Here is a 22430-nt window from a genome sequence, read left to right as displayed (position 1 = left end):
TTTGTTTAATTGTAAGTCAATTACACTACGGTACTGTAATTTTTTTTCAATAGAATTCCAATCAATTATGTATTTTATCATACAAATGTAATACATGAGCGCTCAATTCAACTAAATAATCTAGTTTCTGAGCAATATTTTGTTAGAAGAAATTTCAAGCCTACCAAAATCTTGTTATTACGTAGCAAATATGATGAAATGTAATATATTACGGTAAATAAAACTTATCAATATTGCTCATAACGTATATTGGAAAGGAATGGCTATAAAAGGAGAGTGTTGTTGAGGAGTGTTATTATAACATTTGTATCATCATTATAATAATAATAATTGTATGTTTCTACCAGTTCAGCTCATATAATCATTTTAAGTTAGGTACCGTATTAATAAATCATCATCATTTTATTCTATTCAAATATGACATAATTAATAGGTACTACCTGTACGGTACCGTAACTTACATATAATTATTTTCTGTATTCAAACAGAATTCAAAGTAGAAACCCACTGTAATTTTTAAAATTGATGGGACAGTGTCATTCATTTTATATTAGTGATAAACTGGAAAATTAAATTCTTTAGTTCTTCCAACACTGAAAGACCTGAGTCTTGATATTTCAAACTTCGCGGTTATCGTTGTCAAGTTCAAATCATACAGGTTTGGTAGCATCAAAGTATCATGAATCAAGTTTCCGACTTTTTGACAATAATTATCTATTTCAGTTCTTGAAGAAATATAAAATTGATTATTTAGATATTTTAATAGATTTTTATGTTAGAGAAATGTCAAAAAACAATTATAATAATAATAAAGTTCATTCTAGTTTGAATTTGACAGGTCGGCCTGTTATATTGGTAACATTGCCTGATTCCACCGACAGGGAACAGTTTCATTCAGTTTGCAATATGGCAGTCGTGTGTGAATTGCAATGTTGAAGTGTGTTATTTGCGTTTATTGGTTATAACAATTCGATTATAATAGTGTCATGTCAATTTTAAATGTATTTTTCGGATTATGTCGGAGGTGACCCCAGGTGTGCCGATGAAGACTTCAATCTCGGATGTTGAACTAGTTTCTGAAAACCAACCAAGTATTAGGAATAGTGATTCTGGTAGCTCGTTTCCTACGGTTAATGTGTCTTTGAACGATTCAAATAAACTAAAGCGTTCATTTACCTTCACCAAAAATGCCTTCAATGGCTCAAGAATGAGCAAAAGGAGATCAAAGCACAGGGATTCAAACAAGGATAACTCCAGCAACAACAGTTCAATGGTTATCAGTGATATGGAAAACTTGGATTCTAATCAGAATCAAAACAGAAAGCTTTTTAGAAAACCATCTTGGAATAAGTTCTTCAATAAATTTATTCAGAAAGTTTCCACTTTAGGTGTCAATAATAATAAAAACCTGTGTTCTAGTTACGTGTACAACAATCGTAGACGAACACCGATTTCACTCTCTTCGAATGACATTCGTGTGCCACCAACTCGTCTTGTAAATTTCACAAATGGTGATAAAGTACCAGGAGTGATAGGTCTTCGGAATCATGGAAACACTTGTTTTATCAATGCTGTTTTACAATGTTTGAGCCATACTGACATCTTGGCAGAGTATTTTGTTTTAGATCAGTACAAAGTAGATCTTTCCAGACGTAACAAGCTCAATTCAAAAAAGTATGGCACTAAAGGTGAAGTAACAGAACAATTAGCCGTTCTTTTGAAATCAATTTGGTCCTGTCAGTATGACCCAGAAATATCAAACAAATTCAAACTTGTGGTTGACAAGTATGGTAGCCAGTACAGGGGGAACAACCAACATGATGCCCAAGAATTTCTGCTGTGGCTTTTGGATAAAGTGCACGAGGATTTGAATACAGCTACTAAGAAGAAATACAAAGTTATCAAGGTAAGTGCCTGGTTTGTCCAAAGTTTCTGTAAGTTAATTATTGCACTAATGCATAAATTCTGGTTTGTTTAGTAGATAAGGTTAGGATTCTCCAAATACCACAACATTGGGCTACAAACTGCAATATCAAATATCTACGTTTATCAATTCTCCTATTAGAAATTTACTAGAGTTAATTCTTAATCAGGGGCATTCTTACTTGCAAACACGTTCTAGAAATATCGAACAAGGATAGATGTGACAGTAAGATAAATCATATAATAAACTATCTACAGATTGTTTTTATTCTGTGGCTAGATGATAAGTTAAGCTGGGTTTACATTAAAGTTATTAACAAAATGTTAATAACATCATCCTTATAGATTTTATTGAACATAACTTAACTTATCATACACATGATGTACATAGGACTAATATGTGTTTGTCAAGTTCCGTTTAATCTAATAGAATCTATAAGGATTATGTTATTAACATTTTGTTAATAACTTTGGTGTAAACCCCAGCTTTAATCTCTTCTAAAACAAAAGACTAGCATATTTTAGGATGATGAACCATAGTCTGTTATAAGTAAACAGTAAAACCTGTCATAAATACACTAGTAATTTAATATAATTTACTACAGAAGTTAAATGACAATCCGGTCTAATGGTACAACAAATCCCAAAATTATTGAAAAAATCCTAATGCTTTTTTTAGAATGATTAAGCACTACATCAATGGTGAATCATCATAGACAATAGCTTCTTTACTCAAGAAGAAAGTGATAAGATATATTTTTTTGAATTTTCTACAAAACTTTCAATATTTTATCTTGTAGAATTGATGATTGCTGTATTATTCTGGTTCCACTAATTAGGAAAACGATTTGATAGGATGTATGTTTTGTTGAATCAACAGGTTGACTCCATTTTTAAAGTGGAAATCCTATTCAATGTTTATTCAGCTGCAGAGTTTCAATGGGTTCATTGCTATGTAAATTTGAAAAATTATTTGCTTAAAACTTATATGATAAGTGTTCAAAAGACGCATTTTCATTCTATGTTAAATGTTTATCATTTCTTCATAATTATCATCATTCATTATTAGCCTATAGCCATTATCATGAAAAAATAATGAGCTTATAAGGTATTATTTCATATTTTATACGTTGTATAGTTAGGACCACAAGTGAAATTTTGTTGCACAAATCGGTGTATTGCACCAAGATGGCTTCCTTATATGATGGTGTGGTCAATATCAGATTGTCAGCCAACATTTGTCGAGGTAGTGTCATGTGACACCAATCTAGATGCTGGCTGAGATGATAGAAACCGGATTCTCATTCTTTGAATCCACTGCCGCCACCAGCCAGCGAGTATCCGAGTATACATTCTATACTCACTGCCGCCAGCCCATGCTATGCGGGTCTTCAGCGCTTGTTTTGTTCCATTTCGATGATGAAATTATGCGACACCTGCTTAATAAATCATCCAGTGTAGGTTAGTTATTGCTCAGATTGGCCAAATTGGAAAGTGGGATGTATATTGCCGAAAGTGGGATTGTTTTTACTAACTGGAAAATACCGTTTTACCAGCTTTTGTTGTGGGATAAAGCATGAATTCCATGTAAGTTCCATAAATTTGTCACTGAGTGTGGCTATGGTCTTTAGGAAACCGTTTTACTAGCTTTTATAGTAGGCCTATGATGAATCATAAATTTCATAGAAATGACATTATGTTCATGTTTTGAAGGGACGGATTCAAAGATCCAAAGGTTCGAAGAAACTCACACGTCAACTGAAGCTTATTGTGTATCCCAAAAGTATGTTAGTTAGGCAAACCAACTCCCGACATGTGTTGTTGAAATGACATTAAGTTGTCACTGTTTATAGTTTCTAATTTAATCTAGGTTGAAGATGCTTTAGAGTAATTGATAGTAATACCATAGATAAACCAACAAAGTATAGAAGTTTTCTCTGGTAACTAATACTGGAAGTTACATTCATTACTCGAGTATCAAGTATGAAGTAATTAATGGAACTTTTAGTATTGCTATTAATTTGTCTAAAGCATCTTCAACTCAAAACCTCGAATCTGTGAGTAAATTGATCTCTTCTCCTTGAGAGATTCTATGATGATGATGTATTTCCCTCCCCCAAAGAATATAGCCTACATTCTTTAATGCTCTTTAATAATAAAATATAAGCTACATTCTTTAATGAAACATTTGATTATACATAAAATATTAATACATTTAAAGTGGCTAATTAAAAAAATGACTCATCAGAGAATGGTAATTTCAAAAACACTTTTAAATCATTATACAACTTGAAACAAAATTTCTAAATTTTTAACATTCTTGTCATTTTCTACAATATCTTCAATGATATCTTCCAACTTGACCGACTACAATATTATCATCTACAGTGATTGTGGATATCGCTATGTAGTGATGGATGTTTACATGTATCTGGACGTGTTAGTAGATCCTAAGTGTTGATTTTGCAAATTTCAGACAAATGTGCAGTCAACTTGAATTTATAAACATGTAACGCATTTGTTTGGATAGGACTGTTAAGTGCGTCCCTAGACACTGTTCAATGTTGTTTCAATAATTATTTAGAAACTGCTTCAATAAGTTCTTGCTGCTAAGCAGTCCTGTTTGGAACTGCTTTTATCAAGTTGGTATGTTTTAAAAGTCTAGGATGTTTTTGTATCTTAATTGTCACTTGCGACTGGAACTAATTTTCCTTCCGCATTGTCTTTTCAGCAGCATTTTCATTGTCACATCCAGCAGGTCACGTAAACACTCAAGAGGTTCACAAGTATTGTACCACCTGAATAAATGCCTTAGTTCATCACTAAGTTATCGTCTCATTATTGTCTTTCACTTGAGAGGAAATGAATGGAGTGTTTCCGTATTCAAATATGTTTCTTGGTTCTTGTAGTGGTTCACTTGGAAAGAGAAATTTTAACGGCGCCATTGTTAAACTCATGAAATGCAAAGGTTTACTGAGATTTAAAAGCTATTCCTAACACGGTATTTGTAGTGAGGTCCACGTTATAATGGCAGAACATTGATGTTGCTATCCTTGTCTATCATTCGACAAAGCAGATAGCGCTATCCTTTTCTAGCTCAGTAACGTTGCCAGATTGTTTTCAACAATTTAGAAATATAATTGATTAACAAAATATCCAATCTCAAGTATAATAATATCGAGTAACCTGGCTGGCTCAGGTCCGGTGTCAGAGTTTTCAGGTCGCACCTGATCAATTTCAGGGCATCTGACATGACCTAACGATTGTTATTTGGCAGCCGGAACCGACGAATAACGTGTCCATCCGAAACACGGGAGTGGTCCGAGAAAAATTAATACTTTGAGAAAAAATCTCAAGTATGAACATTTATTATTTAATCATTGAATTATATATTTTCTTGACAAATAGAATGTAGGAATTGATTATCTCAAACAAGAATGTAGGCTACAGTTAATATTACATCAGCTATACCGGTATCAGCTATCCTCTATAGAAGGCAGTGGCAAGGCAGAGAATCGGCAACGCTTTTCTCCTATCACTGCCATTATAACGTGGACCTCACTATAGGAAAGATAACGGCGCGCATTTCATGAAATGCAAAGTTATTCTAAACACGGTATCTAAGATGAGGTACTTCTAAACTATAGTGAGGTCCACGTTATAATGGCAGTGGATAAAGATAAAAGAATAGCGATGCCGATTCTCTGTATTAATTAATTATATTTCTACTACACTGTCAAAAACATAATTGGCATCGTTGTGGACCTAGAAAAGGATAGTACCACTGGCTTTGTCGAATGATAGACAAGGATAGCAAAACCAAATTTGATCAAATACTGTCATTATAACGTGGACCTCACTATATATATCCATGGATGAAGTTTCTCTATGCTATATTGAATCATAAAGTAAAGATATAGATTATTTCTCTCATCTCTGATTGAATTTAAGATTGAAGTTAGTTATTTTCCAAAACGCAAAATACATATTATATTGCTTATGATTACATATGATATTGCATGTAATATTACATTGCAACAGTTAGAATTAGGCATAAAGTAGAACTCCTCTCATGGGCACATTCTTTTGGAAAGAATATCTTCTATTTACTTTGATTCGAAAGGTGGTGGGAGTACATTGAACTCAATAGAATGAGGAACGAATGTTTGGAGGAAAAAGCTTTTATCCAAGTTGGATGCACTAATGTTGTCACAGATAAACTAGCTTCGATGAATCGGTGCTTATAGGTTCGATGTATCTTCTGCCTCTTCTTGACCTTTCCAATCTACTTTTTGTGTCTCAAACTTCTGTTGTTGACACGATTCAAGTTGTCAACGCCTACCTGCTGCAAGTAAAACCATATAGGTTAATAAAAAAACTGTGTATAGTTATTCTCTGTTGAACACAATTGTTTGTGTTTCATTGAGTTATCTTGCCAGACCTGAAGGATGTTACCATTTTGTATGTTCAATCTACTTTGTATATACTCTTTTGTTTCTGTTCTTCGACTCAAAATCAAAAAAATAATACAGTTTTATATATTGCATGTGTAGCAGAACTCTTGCATTAAAATATATACTACACCAATTTTTATCTTTTTCTTTCTTTTTACATATTTTATCGTATAATTTTCATATTTATCCTCTATCTCTATCTTTGGTCTTTGGCAAGTAATAAAAAAAGCAATCTCAACCCACCTCACTCCTCATTACTTGGTCGGGTCTTATCTCCTTATCAAGAGTAGCCTAAATAAGATTATGCATGTAAGCATCCATATGTAAGCTCCATAAAATTCTATCAATAGCCTACTGTAAAAAGTTCATTATTGTAAATCTAGACTTTTGCAATGTTTTTTGTCTCGTTTAATTGTAACCTAAGCTTGTATTTTTCATACATTTCAAGTTCTAATTAGAATATACTGAATGAGAAGTCAATGTAGACATTGACGACAGAGGAAATATATACTTTTGCCACATTCATGAGAGCATGGCATTAGGATTAGATTACTAGAGTTTTGTTGATGGTATGTATAATAACCGAAAATAGTATCTCAAGTAGTTTTGACAATATAAAATCGTTTTCATCCAATACAAGTAAACAACTAAAATAGGATTTCTCTCTTAAACTTGAAATAAATTTAAACTTGAGACTTGAATACAAATTCTTGAACTCTTCCTCTTCCCTCTTATTCGAGAAATCTAGCATCTAAATTTCAATTAACTTATTGTAAATTCTTAATTAATAGAGAGGTAAACTTCTTAATTCACATTCAACTCCCACTTGCAAAATATCTCGACAGTATTCCAAATAACGGCAATTTTTGGCTTTACAATGAGTGTTTCAGTGAATCAGCATAAACAAAGAGCTATGATCCGTGATCCACTCCCCTTCTATTCCTCTATTGTCCAGTTTTGGGATAATTTGAAGCAAGTGAAATCAGTTGAGTGGCTGTTGCATTGCATTGTCCCTGCACTGCACTGCTGCAGCTCGCTGTTGGAGAAATGTGTTTCGCTTTCTATTCTTTCGTCAGATGAACAATTTGCGATCGCAGGTCATTCACGTGCCGCCGCCATTGTTATCTGTCGGGGATAAATCACCGCGATAAGGTTTTTCAGTACACCTTATGCAATGCGTCCATTTTTAGGTTTTTCTTGCGATTTTTGCTGAAGGACGTCTGTCTGTGGTCTCTGACTTTCCTCACTCCTTCTCCTCCACCCCTCACAAGCTTGAACTGGAATTTTGTGTTTTACTTGTATTATTTGTTAACAGAGCAATTATGAGATATTATCCTTGTGCTCTTATATCTCAAATGAATAAATAAATAAATTTACTGGCTCTAAAATCAGAAATAATAGACTACAACAAAAAATAGCATATATTTTTAAGAAAATGATCAATTTATAAGATTCATTTCTAGCTTTAGTAATTTTCACCGTGAAAATTTGGGTATAAGTTTTCATAACTTTAGTGATTACCGTAATTGATATGAAAAATAAGAAAAAGGGAGTATCATACAATATACCACTTGAATTTTGACATTTTATAATAGACTGCATTAATAACATCTTTTTTTTTTAATAACACTAATGTAATAACATTGAAAGATAAAATAATATGGTGCTATTTTTCTTCCAAATTTATAGGTGACAAAGTCCAAGATAAGGTTAGAATTTCACGTGTACAAGTTTTATAAAATGTTGGTCCAAAATAAACATTAAAACTATAAATTTTGAATTTAGATGGCTTAAATTGATAAATTTATTAGAAATATTCCACTCAATTACCACATTAACGAATAATATTGAGTTATTTAAGAAATTTGGAACTATTCAAGAAACACAAACTCGTAAACACTGAATCCTCATTCATTACTAAGTAATATTCATTACTAGTACCATAGAGAAAGGATAAGCATAAGCTATATTGCTTGTCTCTGCTAGTACTTTGTCCTAAAGAGTTGAGTTTGCTCATAGAGAAACAATAGCGTAAGTAGATATCCCATGGTATAGGGAATTTATGTCGCAACTTTTACTGTTATCTCAAGCCGATTACTGTCGATTATTGTCAATTTTTACTGTTTTGTTGGGGTGAGAGTGTATGAACGGCACAATTTGAGAGACTACCAGCGTCACACAGCTGCATGGGAAAGAACTAAGTGAACTATCGGCTTGGGATAACAGTAAAAGTTGCGACATAAACGCCCTATACTATGGGATATCTACTTATGCTATCGTTTCTCTATGGTTTGTTATAGTAATTGAAATAAACACTCACTTGAGAACACTTTTGCTTAGTAGGTGTTACTAATATCTTATATCCATATTTTATATTCTTCACAACTTTACATGGTAAATGTTTATTAAGTCTTCTTAATAATGAATGAGACCTCCAGATCGTTTATAAATCACAAATGAGGTTATCCACAATTGTAATTCAGTAGTCTTCTATTTCGTTTCCAGTTGGGCCAAATAAGATTAGAATATTATGTGTCACATAACATTACTTATTTGAACTATAGCCTAATTTTAATGATGATGCTGATGGTACTCCTCATAATAATCATCAATTCAATTTCAATTTTAAATTTATTAAAACAAGACAAAACAAGATGACAAAGAATTACAAAACAAATAAAATACAATAAAATGTTACAAATATAAAAAACCTTGGGCTTTGTGGTTGGGTAATGTGATAATTACAATATCTTTTTCCCCAATTCATCAACTAATACAAAATATATCATATATTTAATAATATCCACTAAACTGAAACGTAATCTATTTCCATGTAAACATGGCATAAGTTGCTCTCCTATTTGCACTACTTTTAAGCAGGTATTTTCGTTTTGTTGTTGTAGGATGCGCCACAAAAAATGAGTTATTATGTAAACCAGAATTCGGTGGTCCTTTGTCACGTGAAGTCGATTTCCCAAACAAAATAATGACGACCTCAATGCTAACAATGGCGCTACACTCTCAGGCCGGCTATTTTTTACTCTCACGATCGCTAATCGTGCACTGTTTTTGTGGAAACTGAACAGTAGTTGCGAAATAGCCTTGGTCCTTGTACGCAGTGCTTTCCAGGGGACCTTGAGCTCTCCATTGATATTTCCATTCCAACTTTTCACAGATTCGTCATTCTGTGTCCATCTCAAAAACTACTGGAAATAGGCCTTTTACAAATTGCGCAGATCTATTCAGTTAGAGAGAGAATAGAGTATTCTATACTATCTAATCTCTGCAGCCTATCTATGTGTTCCACGCCACCAATATCAATGCATTTAATTCCTTAGTATGCAGTTTTTATCAATTGTTTCTTTGTAGAGAAGTTGTGTTTGCAATAATAATTATCAATGTCATTGTTATGAGTCGTTTTTGTCTAAATACATTGATACAATTTGTGGAAAATGAGTGTTTTTGTTCATGTTTATCTTCAGAGTAAGAAATATCTTGATTTATTGTTCCAATTTTAATTGCGCAATAATTATTGTTCTGTCAATTTTATCCCAATAATTGTTATGTTACGTGATACTTGAATTCAGATCAAATGTTACTTCAATACCTTGGTACCAATTTGGAAACCAAGGATCTGATTGTTGAAAATTATTTACTTTTTGTCTTGAAATAATCTAGAAACAGGGCAATTACCCAAAAAGCAGTCTAGCATTATAAAATTTATTTTCAAAATAATTTCATAAAGTATTTTTTTTACTTTCCTTGCCCTATTAACTTACCATAGGTAAGGAAAGTATTGCTCTCCGAAAAAAATCAAGGAACCCCAATTTCTAAATTTCTATACGTTTCAAGGTCCCCTGAGTCCAAAAAAGTGTGTGTGTGTGTATGAGTGTATGTGCGTGTGTGTGTATGAGTGTATGTGCGTCTGTGTACACGATGATATCTCATCTCCCAATTAACGGAATGACTTGAAATTTGGAACTTAAGGTCCTTACAATATAAGGATCCGACACGAACAATTTCGATCAAATGCAATTCAAGATGGCTGCTAAAATGGCGAAAATGTTGTCAAAAACAGGGTTTTTCGCAATTTTCTCGAAAATGGCTCCAACGATTTTGATCAAATTTATACCTAAAATTGTCATTGATAAGCTCTATCAACTGTCATAAATCCCAAATCTGTAAAAATTTCAGGAGCTCAGCAAAGTTTGATTTTAGATTCCCAATTATCAGGCTTAAGATACAATCTAAAAAAAAAATTCAAGTGGATAAGATTGAATATGAAAATCTCTACAAATAATGATAAGTAACATTTTCACCTAAAATTGAAAAAATAAGCTAGAAATTTGAGAAAATGTGATTATTCAATTGCAAACTGTCGGCAACTGTTGATTCTATTAAATCATTCACTATGAAGAGATAGCAGACCTCGTGTGTCTCCAGCTTTATTGTCCTGTCACCAGCTGGCTCAGATCTTTGAATAGTAGACTTGAGATGCGCGTGATCACTAGCGTCAGGTGATCAATTTTAATAACGGCAAGGAAAGTTGTGTGAGTGCGCCACACCAGTTTTTTTAAAAGTTGAAGTTGTATTCAATTATCGCTGAAATACTGACCAATCATATTGGGTCATAATATTATAGTAATCTTGAATCCTATGTACCGATTGTACAAAGTCGGTTAAATTTTAATCGTGATTAATTGACGGGTACCAATCAGAGATGGCTTTTTCAAAAAGAAGGCTTCTCTGATTGGTTCTCGTGAAATTAATCACGATTGAAATTTAACCGGCTTTTGTGCAATCGAGCCTTTGACTACAATAGGAACCGTTTCCAATTAAACAGATAAAATGAAATACTACATTGTTTATATTATCATATTCAATCTACATATAATGAAAGAATTTTCATTGATACTTGTTTTTCATTGCTTTCAGTGTTTGAAATGAAATCTTAGCTCTACAAATTTCGATACCTATTCTCTTATTTATTCTCTGTTTGTAGTCTAATCGCCTAAATCATTGACAAAAAAAATGATGCCTCCGGCAAACTGAGGTAGTTAAATATCTAGTTGTGATAACAGGTTTAAACAACTCTTCTACAATAAATTCAACCAAATTTACGTCAGGTAGAATAGTACCAGTTTACACTTCTCAGAATTTTCCTGGTGCAAAATAATTTCTTGTTTGGGTGTTTCGGATTAAAGTTGTTTTCCTGACTGATCCAATTTTTGAATGCACAACTACCAGACCCAATCATTACAGCTCTAATGATCGCTGAATGATCTATTATGCTGAACGATATTTAATATTTTCGTTGGTTAGTTGGCGCCCACTTGAGGATTCTAACCCCTGATCATCTACTAATACACCATCAATGCTTATTATTTATTGAGAGCAGTGCTTTATAAGTATTTATAGACGGTCTTGTGACAGTTACACAGCCAACTTACCTATCGTTGTCTATTTTCGTTAGAATTCAGCACCTCTCCTTATCTTATCTACTGTCTGTATTACTACTCTATTTCTTTGAGTGCTCTTTTTCGTTAAACATGAGCTTTCAAAGGTCGATCTGATTCATTCTTGATTTTCAATAGAATGATATTCAATATAAGTGAGTAATAAAATTGGTTCTTCTTCTAAAATTTAAACCATATCAGTATTGCCTGCATCGATTACTTTTGTCACAGAGGAAAGAACAATCTTTGATACTGTAAGAATTATAATAATCGTTTCTATTTTCTGTGTTTCTATATATTAATCAGCAATAGTCTATTGAAACAAGTACTATAATAATTTTTATTGAATTACGGTATTTTATTTTATTGTTCTTTCCTCTGTGACAAAAGTAAACGATGCAGGCAATACTGATATGGTTTAAATTTTAGAAGAAGAACCAATTTATTACTCACTTATATTGAATATCATTCTAATGAAAATCAAGAATGAATCAGATCGACCTACAGACAATACTGATGTGTTTTGAAATTTCGAACATGAATAAATTATTTTATTCCAGAGGTAGGTCTTCCAAAAAAGAATGAGCAGATCAGTTAATGTCATTCTATGATTCAACGATTATTGCTCTTGAGAATTTCAATTGAATTTGTCTCAAAATCTTATTTTTTTCATAAGCCGCGATTGAGATTGAAAAATAACGTTACGCCCAATTAGAGAGTGATAACGATAAAGGGGCCCAAGTTTAGAACAATCGAACTTGATAGACAACTAATCATTTGGGCAGAGAGTATAGAATGTGATAAATGTATAGAATGTAATGTTACATTCTATCCTTACTGCATTTGGGTTACCAACTTGCCATCATCAACAGTTATTGTGATAGAAAGGACTAGCCTTTAACTTTTCTCTTGTAAGTTTTTCACCCAATCTATTCTTCCATGTTTTCGTATTGTACATTGTTACGTTAACAATGGCTATAATCCATGGAGCTACAATATTGAGTACAGCAAGCTCTGTTATTAATTATCGTATTGAATCATGATCTGAAGTCGTTCTGAAGATTCATCAACCATTTCTTATAGTATTCTGTAAGTCTGCAACAAATGTCACATTCAAAATCAACCTTTATTCCGTAATTGTGAAGCTGTCAATAATCACAATGTTGTTCTCATTAAACTGAGATTGCATGCAGAGAAAGTGATAAACCATGTTTAGGCTAATCTGTGACTTGTAGATTGCTCTGAGGACAATGGAGTAATAAGATTTGTTTATAAAATTTGCTGATTGGCATGAAAATTAACAAGAAAACAGTGATAAAGATTCAGTATTGTAGGCTTGAATTTTATCGTTTTCAGATAAGTAGTTGCAGAGATGAGCTTCTGTTTTATTTATAGTCTACATACAGTATTTACTGGAGATAGAAGAGTAACTCAAGAAGCACAATAACTCCATGAATTGTGTCATCATCAGAAGCGGCAGAATATAGAATTTCTATATTGCTGTTCCCTCTCACTTCATACTAATAAATAAATAATTTATGAATAAAAACATGCCAAAAATTAGATCAGTTTGCTGTATAAGTTTAATTACTACAGTGCTTTTAACAAGAAAAACTTGTGGTGCTTTTATGATCTGGGCCTGATATTTGAAATATTCACCCTAACTGTTGAAGATTAAATTTTGCTGCAACAAAATTCTTGAACAAGAAATTGTATTTTTATTTTTATGTGTATTTGTTAAAAATTGAATAACATTTTATACCGAAACCACTTCCAATATCGTTCTGTGTTGTGTTGGATATCCATATTGAATGAAAACAACTTGATATTGTCAAAACCACTAACTTATTAGTTTTCGTTGTTACACCATTATCAATCTCTAGTGAACTGAAATCTAGAACATTGAGCAGCAGAATACATAGTGGGAGTGAAGCCCTACGTTAGGTTGATCTCCTCTATCATTGGCCAATACAAGAAACGTCCAAGTATTCCAAATACTGTGAGTGTCTAGTCTCGGCCAATGATAGTCGAGCTCTACTACCTTCATTGGTCGACAGATAACTGCCAATCTTAGGGCTTCATCCACACTACATATTCTGCTGCTCAATGTTTAAGCTTTTATTCCAGTTGGTAGATATTTATGATGGTGAAACAACCAAAAATAGTATCTTAAATTGTTCTAATAAATTAGTGGTTTTGACAATAACAAGTAGTTTTCATTCAATAATTTTCCAATATGTTTAACGTGTTGAACGTCTAGACTAGATCATGATTGGCAAACATATTATACTCTAGACATTATACAACATATTATACTCTGAAACAACCAAAAATAGTATCTTGAATTGTTCTAATAGATTAGTGGTTTTGACAATAACAAGTAGTTTTCATTCAATAATTTTCCAATATGTTTAACGTGTTGAACGTCTAGACTAGGTCATGATTGGCAAACATATTATACTCTAGACATTATACAACATATTATACTTTGAAACAACCAAAAATAGTATCTTGAATTGTTCTAATAGATTAGTGATTTGGCAATAACAAGTAGTTTTCATTCAATAATTTTCCAATATGTTTAACGTGTTGAACGTCTAGACTAGATCATGATTGGCAAACATATTAAACTCTCAACATTGTTGACTGTAATCTTTGGCATTGCAACCATTCAATTGCCAACGATGTTTACTTTGAATCAACTTGACATTTTCGAGTGTCAAAAGGCGCTCACAAGTTTGACTGAAGTCGCGACAGATGATCTTCCATCTTCTTCTAGTCCAGGGTCGTCAGAAATCTTCCATCCTCTTCTCGTCCAGGGTCGTTGGTTTTTCAGTCGAGCATTTCGTTTTAATCGTCGGTTTTAGAAAGTTTTTCGATTATTTTCTGTCACGAGACGAGTCTAGTGAACTTGGATGCTCTGCGATTAATCCGAGTCTAGTTAGCATATTAAATCGAGTGAAACTCGCATCGGCATGGGCGGCTGCACTTCCTTAGTTGGAGAACTGGACTGTATTTGAGGACAGTCTCCATTTCTGACTAAATTAGTTTACCTAGATTGTTGGATTAGAATGAAAGCTGGAGAAGAATTTTTGTTGTCTGTTGCTTAATTGGATGAAAGTGAAAAATGGGTTACAAAGATTTGGTGCTTCTAGATTTTGAGAATTATTTCTGGTAATGATGCTTTTAGAGTGTAGAAAATACTCTACTGCATCAATCACCTCATTGGTATTTTTTGAATGCAGTTAATCAATTATGTACAAATTATACTCATGAAAAGCATAACTGGCTTTTGCTCATGTTTGCCTTCTTTCCAATATAAGGTCTTCAGTCGAAATGTATGTGTCATATTATTTCTGAATCACTTATATCCATACTCTGGATACAAGCCCTGAACAAATTTTATTGATTCATCCTCAAATACTCTATAACTGTGGTTATATTTGTCACATTTCAAGGAATAGTTTTATTATTAAAAGATAGTGTTTCTATTCACTTGATTAATTCATGATAAATAGTAGTATGGAAAGGGTTTCTTTAATTCCACATTTTCTTTCAATGAATTTTCACATTTTCAAATCTGTTATTAAAAATTCAAATAAAATTTTCTTTAGAATGTCTCGTAAATAAGTAAGATCGAGCTTTGCTCTGTAGTGTAAAAGCATAGAAAATTTGTAAAGAAAGATTGAATTTATAGTTTATATTTATTTATTCATTTTCTCAGTCGTACAATTATTTTTACAGTTACATGAGGAGACACAACAGGCTTATGCCCAAAACTGTCCCTTTTCAAATTTATACTACAGTCCAAATCAAAATCTAGTTTAAGCTACTATCAATCATCAAAATAACAATATTTATTCACACTTCAAAAGACTAACACATAATCAATTACAGATACTGTAGATATACTATGAATTAGATTTAGAATGATATACTATGTTTTCTACAATATACTATGTACTATTCTACACTAACAGCATTTAGTTACTATTTTGGACTTTTTGAAGTAAACATGTTTTCTAAAAAAAAGAGAAATAAACGAAAATAAGTTTCTCTTGCTGAATTTTTCTTCTCGTGAGATCAGCTGAATGATCTCACACATGCACTCCTTCACTCACTTCCATTACGGTATCGACAGACGACAAAATCTCCAGCTGTTTTTTCAAGGACGTATTTATCCTTTTAATGCCCTTCAGCGAGTTATCCCAGGGTTGAGACCTAGTGCAATCGAATTTTCATATCATAAACCTACTTTGTTCCAAATTTCTTGAGAATCGTTATAGAGCCGTTTTCGAGATCCGGTGACATACAGATATAAAAACATCTTAAAACATAAACAGAAATTGCTCGTATAATAGTATAGGATATTACTGTTAGAAAAACGTGACAGAAATCATGCATTGCATAACATTGGAGTCTCCTTAGAATTGAATTTAATGTCCTTTTTTCATTATGCTACTATATCAAGGTGCGTATTGAGTCTCCTTATTGCATTCAATGTTCATTTTTCATTATACTAATATAATTAAGGTGCGTACAGACTCGTGCGTCACGAACGCGCGCATTACGCTCTTAATCAGCTGATGTTCAGCTAATTAAATCTGTAATTGTATAAAAACAGTAAGATACACATGTAATAAGCATAGAATCAGCTGATGAAAATCGAAATTAGGGTGTTCGTGATGCGTACGTATGTACACAGCTTAATAATATCAAAATTCCTCCTTGTGTCCTTCAGGGAGATGGTGTGCTTGGAACTTCTCAATTTATATCACATCACTCTGAATTGACAATTTTCTCATGTCAGCCGAACTTTTCAAATGTCAGTTGCGTGGCAACCTGAGTGATTGATTTTCTGTATCTCCCTTCCAACTCTACAGGTTTGTTTTTGTTGGTTGAGAAGTACAAGACCGCATTGAAGTTGGTAGCAGTTGAGGTATTTCTTTCTTGACATTGAGTCGTGTGATGGATGGCATCTGCTATTTTCTATTTAGCTCATTTTTTGCCAACTGCCCTAGCAGACAACCCGATATAATCTGGGTCAAGTTCAGTGCTCTCATACTGCTACTTTTAAATACTTCAGCTTGGCTTGATTTATCGTCGTATGATGTAAATACTCACTTTATTTTAATGGCTTGTCTCTTTCAAGGCAGTAGTAGCCTATAATTGCTCAATTCTCTAGAAGGGATGTTATCCATTATAAAATTATAATACTATTTATATAGTATTCACTTTCATGTTTAGGGCTAAAAATAAAAAATGTATAATGAAATGGTACTTTGCTTTTTTATTTCTATGTAATATTTTGAGATAAAACTAGTTGAATTATCGTTAAGCTGCGTTTACACCAAAGTTATTAACAAAATTTTAATAACTTAATCTTTATAGATTCTATTTGATTGAACGGAACTTGACAAACACATGTGTTCATCATGTGTATGATGAGTAATGTTCAATCTAATAGAATCTATCAGGATTAAATTAATAACATTTTGTTAAAAACTTTGATGTAAACGCAGCTTTATAGATTCTATTAGATTGAACGGAACTTGACAAACACATATGTTCATCATGTGTATGTTAAGTTATGTTCAATCTAATAGAATCTATAAGGACGGAGAAATAAACATTTTGTTAATAACTTTGGTGTAAACGCAGCTTTAGTAACTTAATTTAAACTCGTAAATTTATAATCTAAACTATAACTATAACCTTCAATCCTTCCATAATTATTGTTTTGGTTTTACTGGTATTTGTTACCAGCTGTAATGCCAAGGAATATTTTGGTGAATAAATGATAATTTTTCAACTATATGGTACTGTAATGATACAGTATCTGAATACAGTGCATACTAAATTGTACCATTTAATACGAATACATGAAAGATGAAAGTATAATGGTTTCTCTATGATTTTACTGAATACTGTCGATCAATTATAGTAACTGTAAGTTTTACTGAATTTACTGTATCTAAGTTTTACTTGATTCTACGGAATAATGTCGATCAATTATATTAACTGTAATACACAAAATTTAAACTGCGTTTACACCAAATTTATTAACAAAATGTTTATTTTTCCGTCCCTATAGATTCTATTAGATTGAACGGAACTTGACAAAAAGAAATGTTCATTCATTATGTGGATGTTAAGTTATGTTCAATCTAATCGAATCTATAAGGACGGAGAAATAAACATTTAGGTGTAAACGCAGCTTTAGTAACCTAATTTAAATTCGTAAATTTATTATTTAAAATGTAACTATAACCTTCAATCCTTCCATAATTTATTGTTCCGGCTTCACTGGTATTTGTTACCAGCTGTAATGCCAAGGACTATTTTGGTGAATAAATGATAATTTTTCAACTATATAGTACTGTAATGATACAGTATCTGAATACAGTATACTAAATTGTACCATATAATACGAATACATGAAATTATCATGGTTTCTCAATGATTTTACTGAATACTGTTGATCAATTTTGGTAACTGTAATACAGTTTTTTAATAAACTGAATAAACAAATCACGTACCTCACTACTTAGAGAGCTAATTTACCTAGATTCCTGTGATAAATAGAAGTCAAAAGCATTATTCTACGAGCTGCAAGGCGAGGAAGGCTACTTGTAGAATAATATCTATCATATGCTATCAATTTGAATTTGTAGAATACAGTATTGGATAAATACAGTAGCTAGATACAGTAGCTTTTTGTATTGGATGAATACAATAAGTCAAATACAGTAGCTAGGAAACCAACAATGCCATTATATGGCTGTTTAATTCTAGGACCCGCATTCCACAAATTCTTGTCAAGATAAGACTAATGACATTATTGTTGATTGTTTCCTGGTGACAATACTTCAAAGTCTAAATCTGAAATGAAAAGCTGGATTTATCAAAAGTATAATTATCTCACTGTTGTTTAGTCTATTTTTATTATGCTGTACTGTTTCAACTGTTCAAATTAATTATTCCTAGAATCCCTTAAAATAAATTACAGTCTGTTTCTTAGCTGCAAACTATGACCTTCAATTCTTACAGTTTCTCAGATTTTCCTTCTCTCCAAAAATAAAACATGTAAATTTAATGTGTGTACTGTAACGTCTGTAACTGTTACACAAAAGTAACTGTTACACAAAAGTAACTGTTACACAAAAGTAACTGTTAAACAGTTTTGTCACTGTAATATCTTAATTTTTCAATTCAGTAGCATATCAATCTCTTTTTCTCCCTCTTGTTTTCCACTGAATACAGGACATTAACACAACCTGAAAATTTTGCAAAGCCTTCTGTTGAATCCATCAGTTTATACTCCTTGTTTGGAATTTGGATATTGATCAGCAGGAAGGCACAGTCAAAAAGACTGCCTCTCTCCAACCAGGGTTCATCTCCTTTGATCTTGTTTTCTTATTCCATCCTCCACTGCTCCACTGATCTCATCATCTACTCTCTAATCCCATTTTCTGTCCCCTGCTGATCCATCTAAGCCCGAACTTATCTTATCTTTCCTCTTACAAATGGGATTATTTTTGTGGGTAGCTTGTTTTACAGCTTGTCTCGTGAAGTATAGATACCAATTCCAGTCATACAATTTTCAGAAGCCCTGAAATTGATCAGTTGCGAACTGAAAACTCTGACACCAAACCTGAGCCAGTCAGATCACTCGATATTATTATAGTCAAGTATACAATTTTGGTATTGCTGATCATATTTTAGAATCACATTGAATTAGACTCTGATTAACCAGCGATATTCCAATTTTATCTAGGGATTCATGTTTTGAACACGTTTTTTATCAAGTTCCATCTCTTGTTGTGTTTTTCAAATGAGCTCAGAATTATCACCTTTCTTATTGAAGTATTACCTATCTTTGCAGTTTGCAGTGTCAAGTGGAGTTTCTACATCAAAAATATCTTGTTAGAGAATACAGGTCACCTGTATTCCTTATCATTTGTCATTCTTAATAGTGTTTATTTTATATAATTCGGGTTGCTCACTCCAAAAAATTTACTCAAATTCCAGTTTAAACTATTAGCTGACTCAATTGAACCATAATGAATCCAATCATACATTCCCAATATGTATTCATGATTTTAATTTTTGAAAATACTTCAAGCATGATTTGAACATGTATACGATACATTGATTAAACGGTTTCAATAGTTAAACCAACTTTGGATAAAGCGACCCTAAAAATAAAACTGTCTGATATTCAAGCTACAAATTAACATTTTTCTTTAGTTTCACAAACTAGGTTCATTTGTTCAAACCAACTTAAGAGTTACGCTGACCCAGGGTTTAAATTTTTAGATCCTGCCAGCATTCAAATCATCTCACTTTTCCTGTGATAAGGAAACTGTAGTACGTCACAGACTTTTACGTTACGTCACTGGTAGTACGTCACATTTGAGACATATTTCTACCACTGTTCTTGACACATTACGTTTGGCACTTCCCAATAAACATCTGTCACATTGTTTTGAATATTTATACAATATTATGGATTTCGGAATGTCAAGGACTTGTGTTAATGTGATTGGAGCTACAATATTTATATATTGAAATTGATGTTAAGCAACGGAAATAGAAACGCTACCGGTAACTTAATTTCAGAATTTGTGAATCACAGTCGTTTAGTAACTAAAGTGGTTGTCATCGAAGGTCATTTGTCACTTTCCATATTTTGTCACATTGTTTTGATTATTCATGTTCGACGTATTTCAGACTTCCAATGACTTGGTCTAGAAAACTGTGATTTCTGCTTCAAATATATTGAATTTGGTGTTCAGTGAAGGAAATAACTAAGCTTGAGGTAATTTCGTTTAATAATGTGTGAGTCATACGGTTGTACGTGTTAGTCTTTGTCAGATACACGTCAAACTAATAGCATCAGTCTGTCGTTTACGGCTCCAAGGCTGACTACTGTAATTGTTTACCAAAACTAATTTTTCTATTATCAAACTTCACATGTATGTCTTGATTCACACCTCAACCTCGAATTGACTTGTATTCAGAACAGAAAATTTACTAATTCTACTGTGTATGCTATTCTTATTTACACGGTACTAACTTGTTTAACATGGAAATTATTAATACTGTATTATCAATAATATTTCCACCTATCAATTGGCGAAGGAAAATTATTAAATAGTTATAAGAATTGAATGAAAAAGACTAAGGAATTGTCAAAAAACCACAGATTTATTGATACTTAGAAAGACCGGTTTCGGTTATTCATAGACAGTAAAATGAAAAGTTACAAGAATGATTCTTCTTGCTCGTAGAATATTTAACTCCCTTCAAAGCTTGATGTATCAAAGGTTATGTAACTCAATTGTAATCTTTCTGGTTGATTGTAATATCTATTTGAAGAAGCTTGTCTATTAAAATGAAATCTATTAAAATGACAGTTCTATCATGATTCATTACTGTTAGAAAACAAATGTTTCAACAAATTTGTCTTGGATTTAAATACAGTATTCCAATCGTATGGCTTGACAAGCCTTTTCTGTGATTCACTCCTTATCTTCAGTTGGTCAATGTTCGTGAGTCATCATTGTCGGCTTGTTTAGCGTAAAAGCAATTGTTTATTTTTTGGACAGAGTTCAAATAATTATTTGCTTATTACTGTTTGAGTCATTGTTGTAAATTTTATCTCAAAAAAACTTTCTACTTAATAGCAGGAGAGAATTACTTTGTTTTTATTTGTCAGTCTCATAATATATGCATGATGTTTTCTTTTGTTGCACTTCTTCAGAAATCAAGAAACATTTGATTAATAATAGATCAATGCTTAATTGTTGTTCAAGTAGAAACACAGTTTGATAAGTCAATATAAAAAACTTATAATTCTAAACTTAGTGCTCTTCTAATTCTATAATCTTTTATCATGAGCATGAGCTGTATTTCTGTATACTACATATTATCTAGTACGGCCTTTCCTTATTATTATTTTCATTATTATTAACATATTTGGTTGCCATGGAAAAAATTGTAATGTGAAATTTTCAGTTCAATATTATCATCAAAATTTTTATAGTTCTGCTTTTTAAATGAGATTTTGTGTTTGAAAATAGTTTTCTTGATTTTAAAATTTTTAAAATAGAAACTCAGGAAGTGAAAGTGCAAATTTTTAGTGAGAAAACATGAAGAACCCAAGACATAACCTATAAACTTGAGTGTTGATAGGAAATGACATTGGGTAATACGGCAAGGCAGAACATCCGAAAGGATCTCTCTGCCGATAAAAGCTATAAGAATAAATAAATAATTAACACATTTAGTCCAGTCACGAGGTGGTGAAAAATAGCCGTTTGTGGAATAAATTCCGATCTAACTGAATTTTTCGTGCAATGATTCTAGAGTATTGGACAAAATCATTGCACAAAAAAATCATAGTGTTCCTAGCAGTACATTCTATGCTCACTGGTTCGGAGTTATTTCTAGCAAAAAGTACCTGATGACTGGACTAATTTTGCCATCTTCAAGAGACTGTTTTAACAATCTTAATATGCTTTACAAAGATATCACCTCACTCTATTACTTCAGGCTACATTATATACTGTTCTGAAGCTTGAGATCCCTTGTA

The 22430-nt window shown here is 32.3% G+C and overlaps 1 protein-coding gene across 1 annotated transcript in view; it reads left to right on the top strand.

Annotated features, from left to right (window-relative positions):
* The first annotated feature begins 881 nt into the window (after positions 1-881).
* LOC111063855 (ubiquitin carboxyl-terminal hydrolase 31) overlaps positions 882-22430 on the top strand; it is an 88227-nt gene continuing 66678 nt past the window's right edge. Inside the window, 1 exon segment of the mRNA XM_039434148.1 lies at positions 882-1906. Coding sequence (XP_039290082.1) covers positions 1016-1906 — 891 coding nt within the window. The 5' untranslated portion in view covers positions 882-1015.

This window comes from Nilaparvata lugens, chromosome 8 (genome assembly GCF_014356525.2).
Source record: "Nilaparvata lugens isolate BPH chromosome 8, ASM1435652v1, whole genome shotgun sequence".
Lineage (NCBI taxonomy): Eukaryota > Metazoa > Arthropoda > Insecta > Hemiptera > Delphacidae > Nilaparvata > Nilaparvata lugens.
The sequence above is the reverse complement of the archived record's forward strand: the minus strand, read 5'-3'. Positions and strand labels throughout refer to the sequence as shown.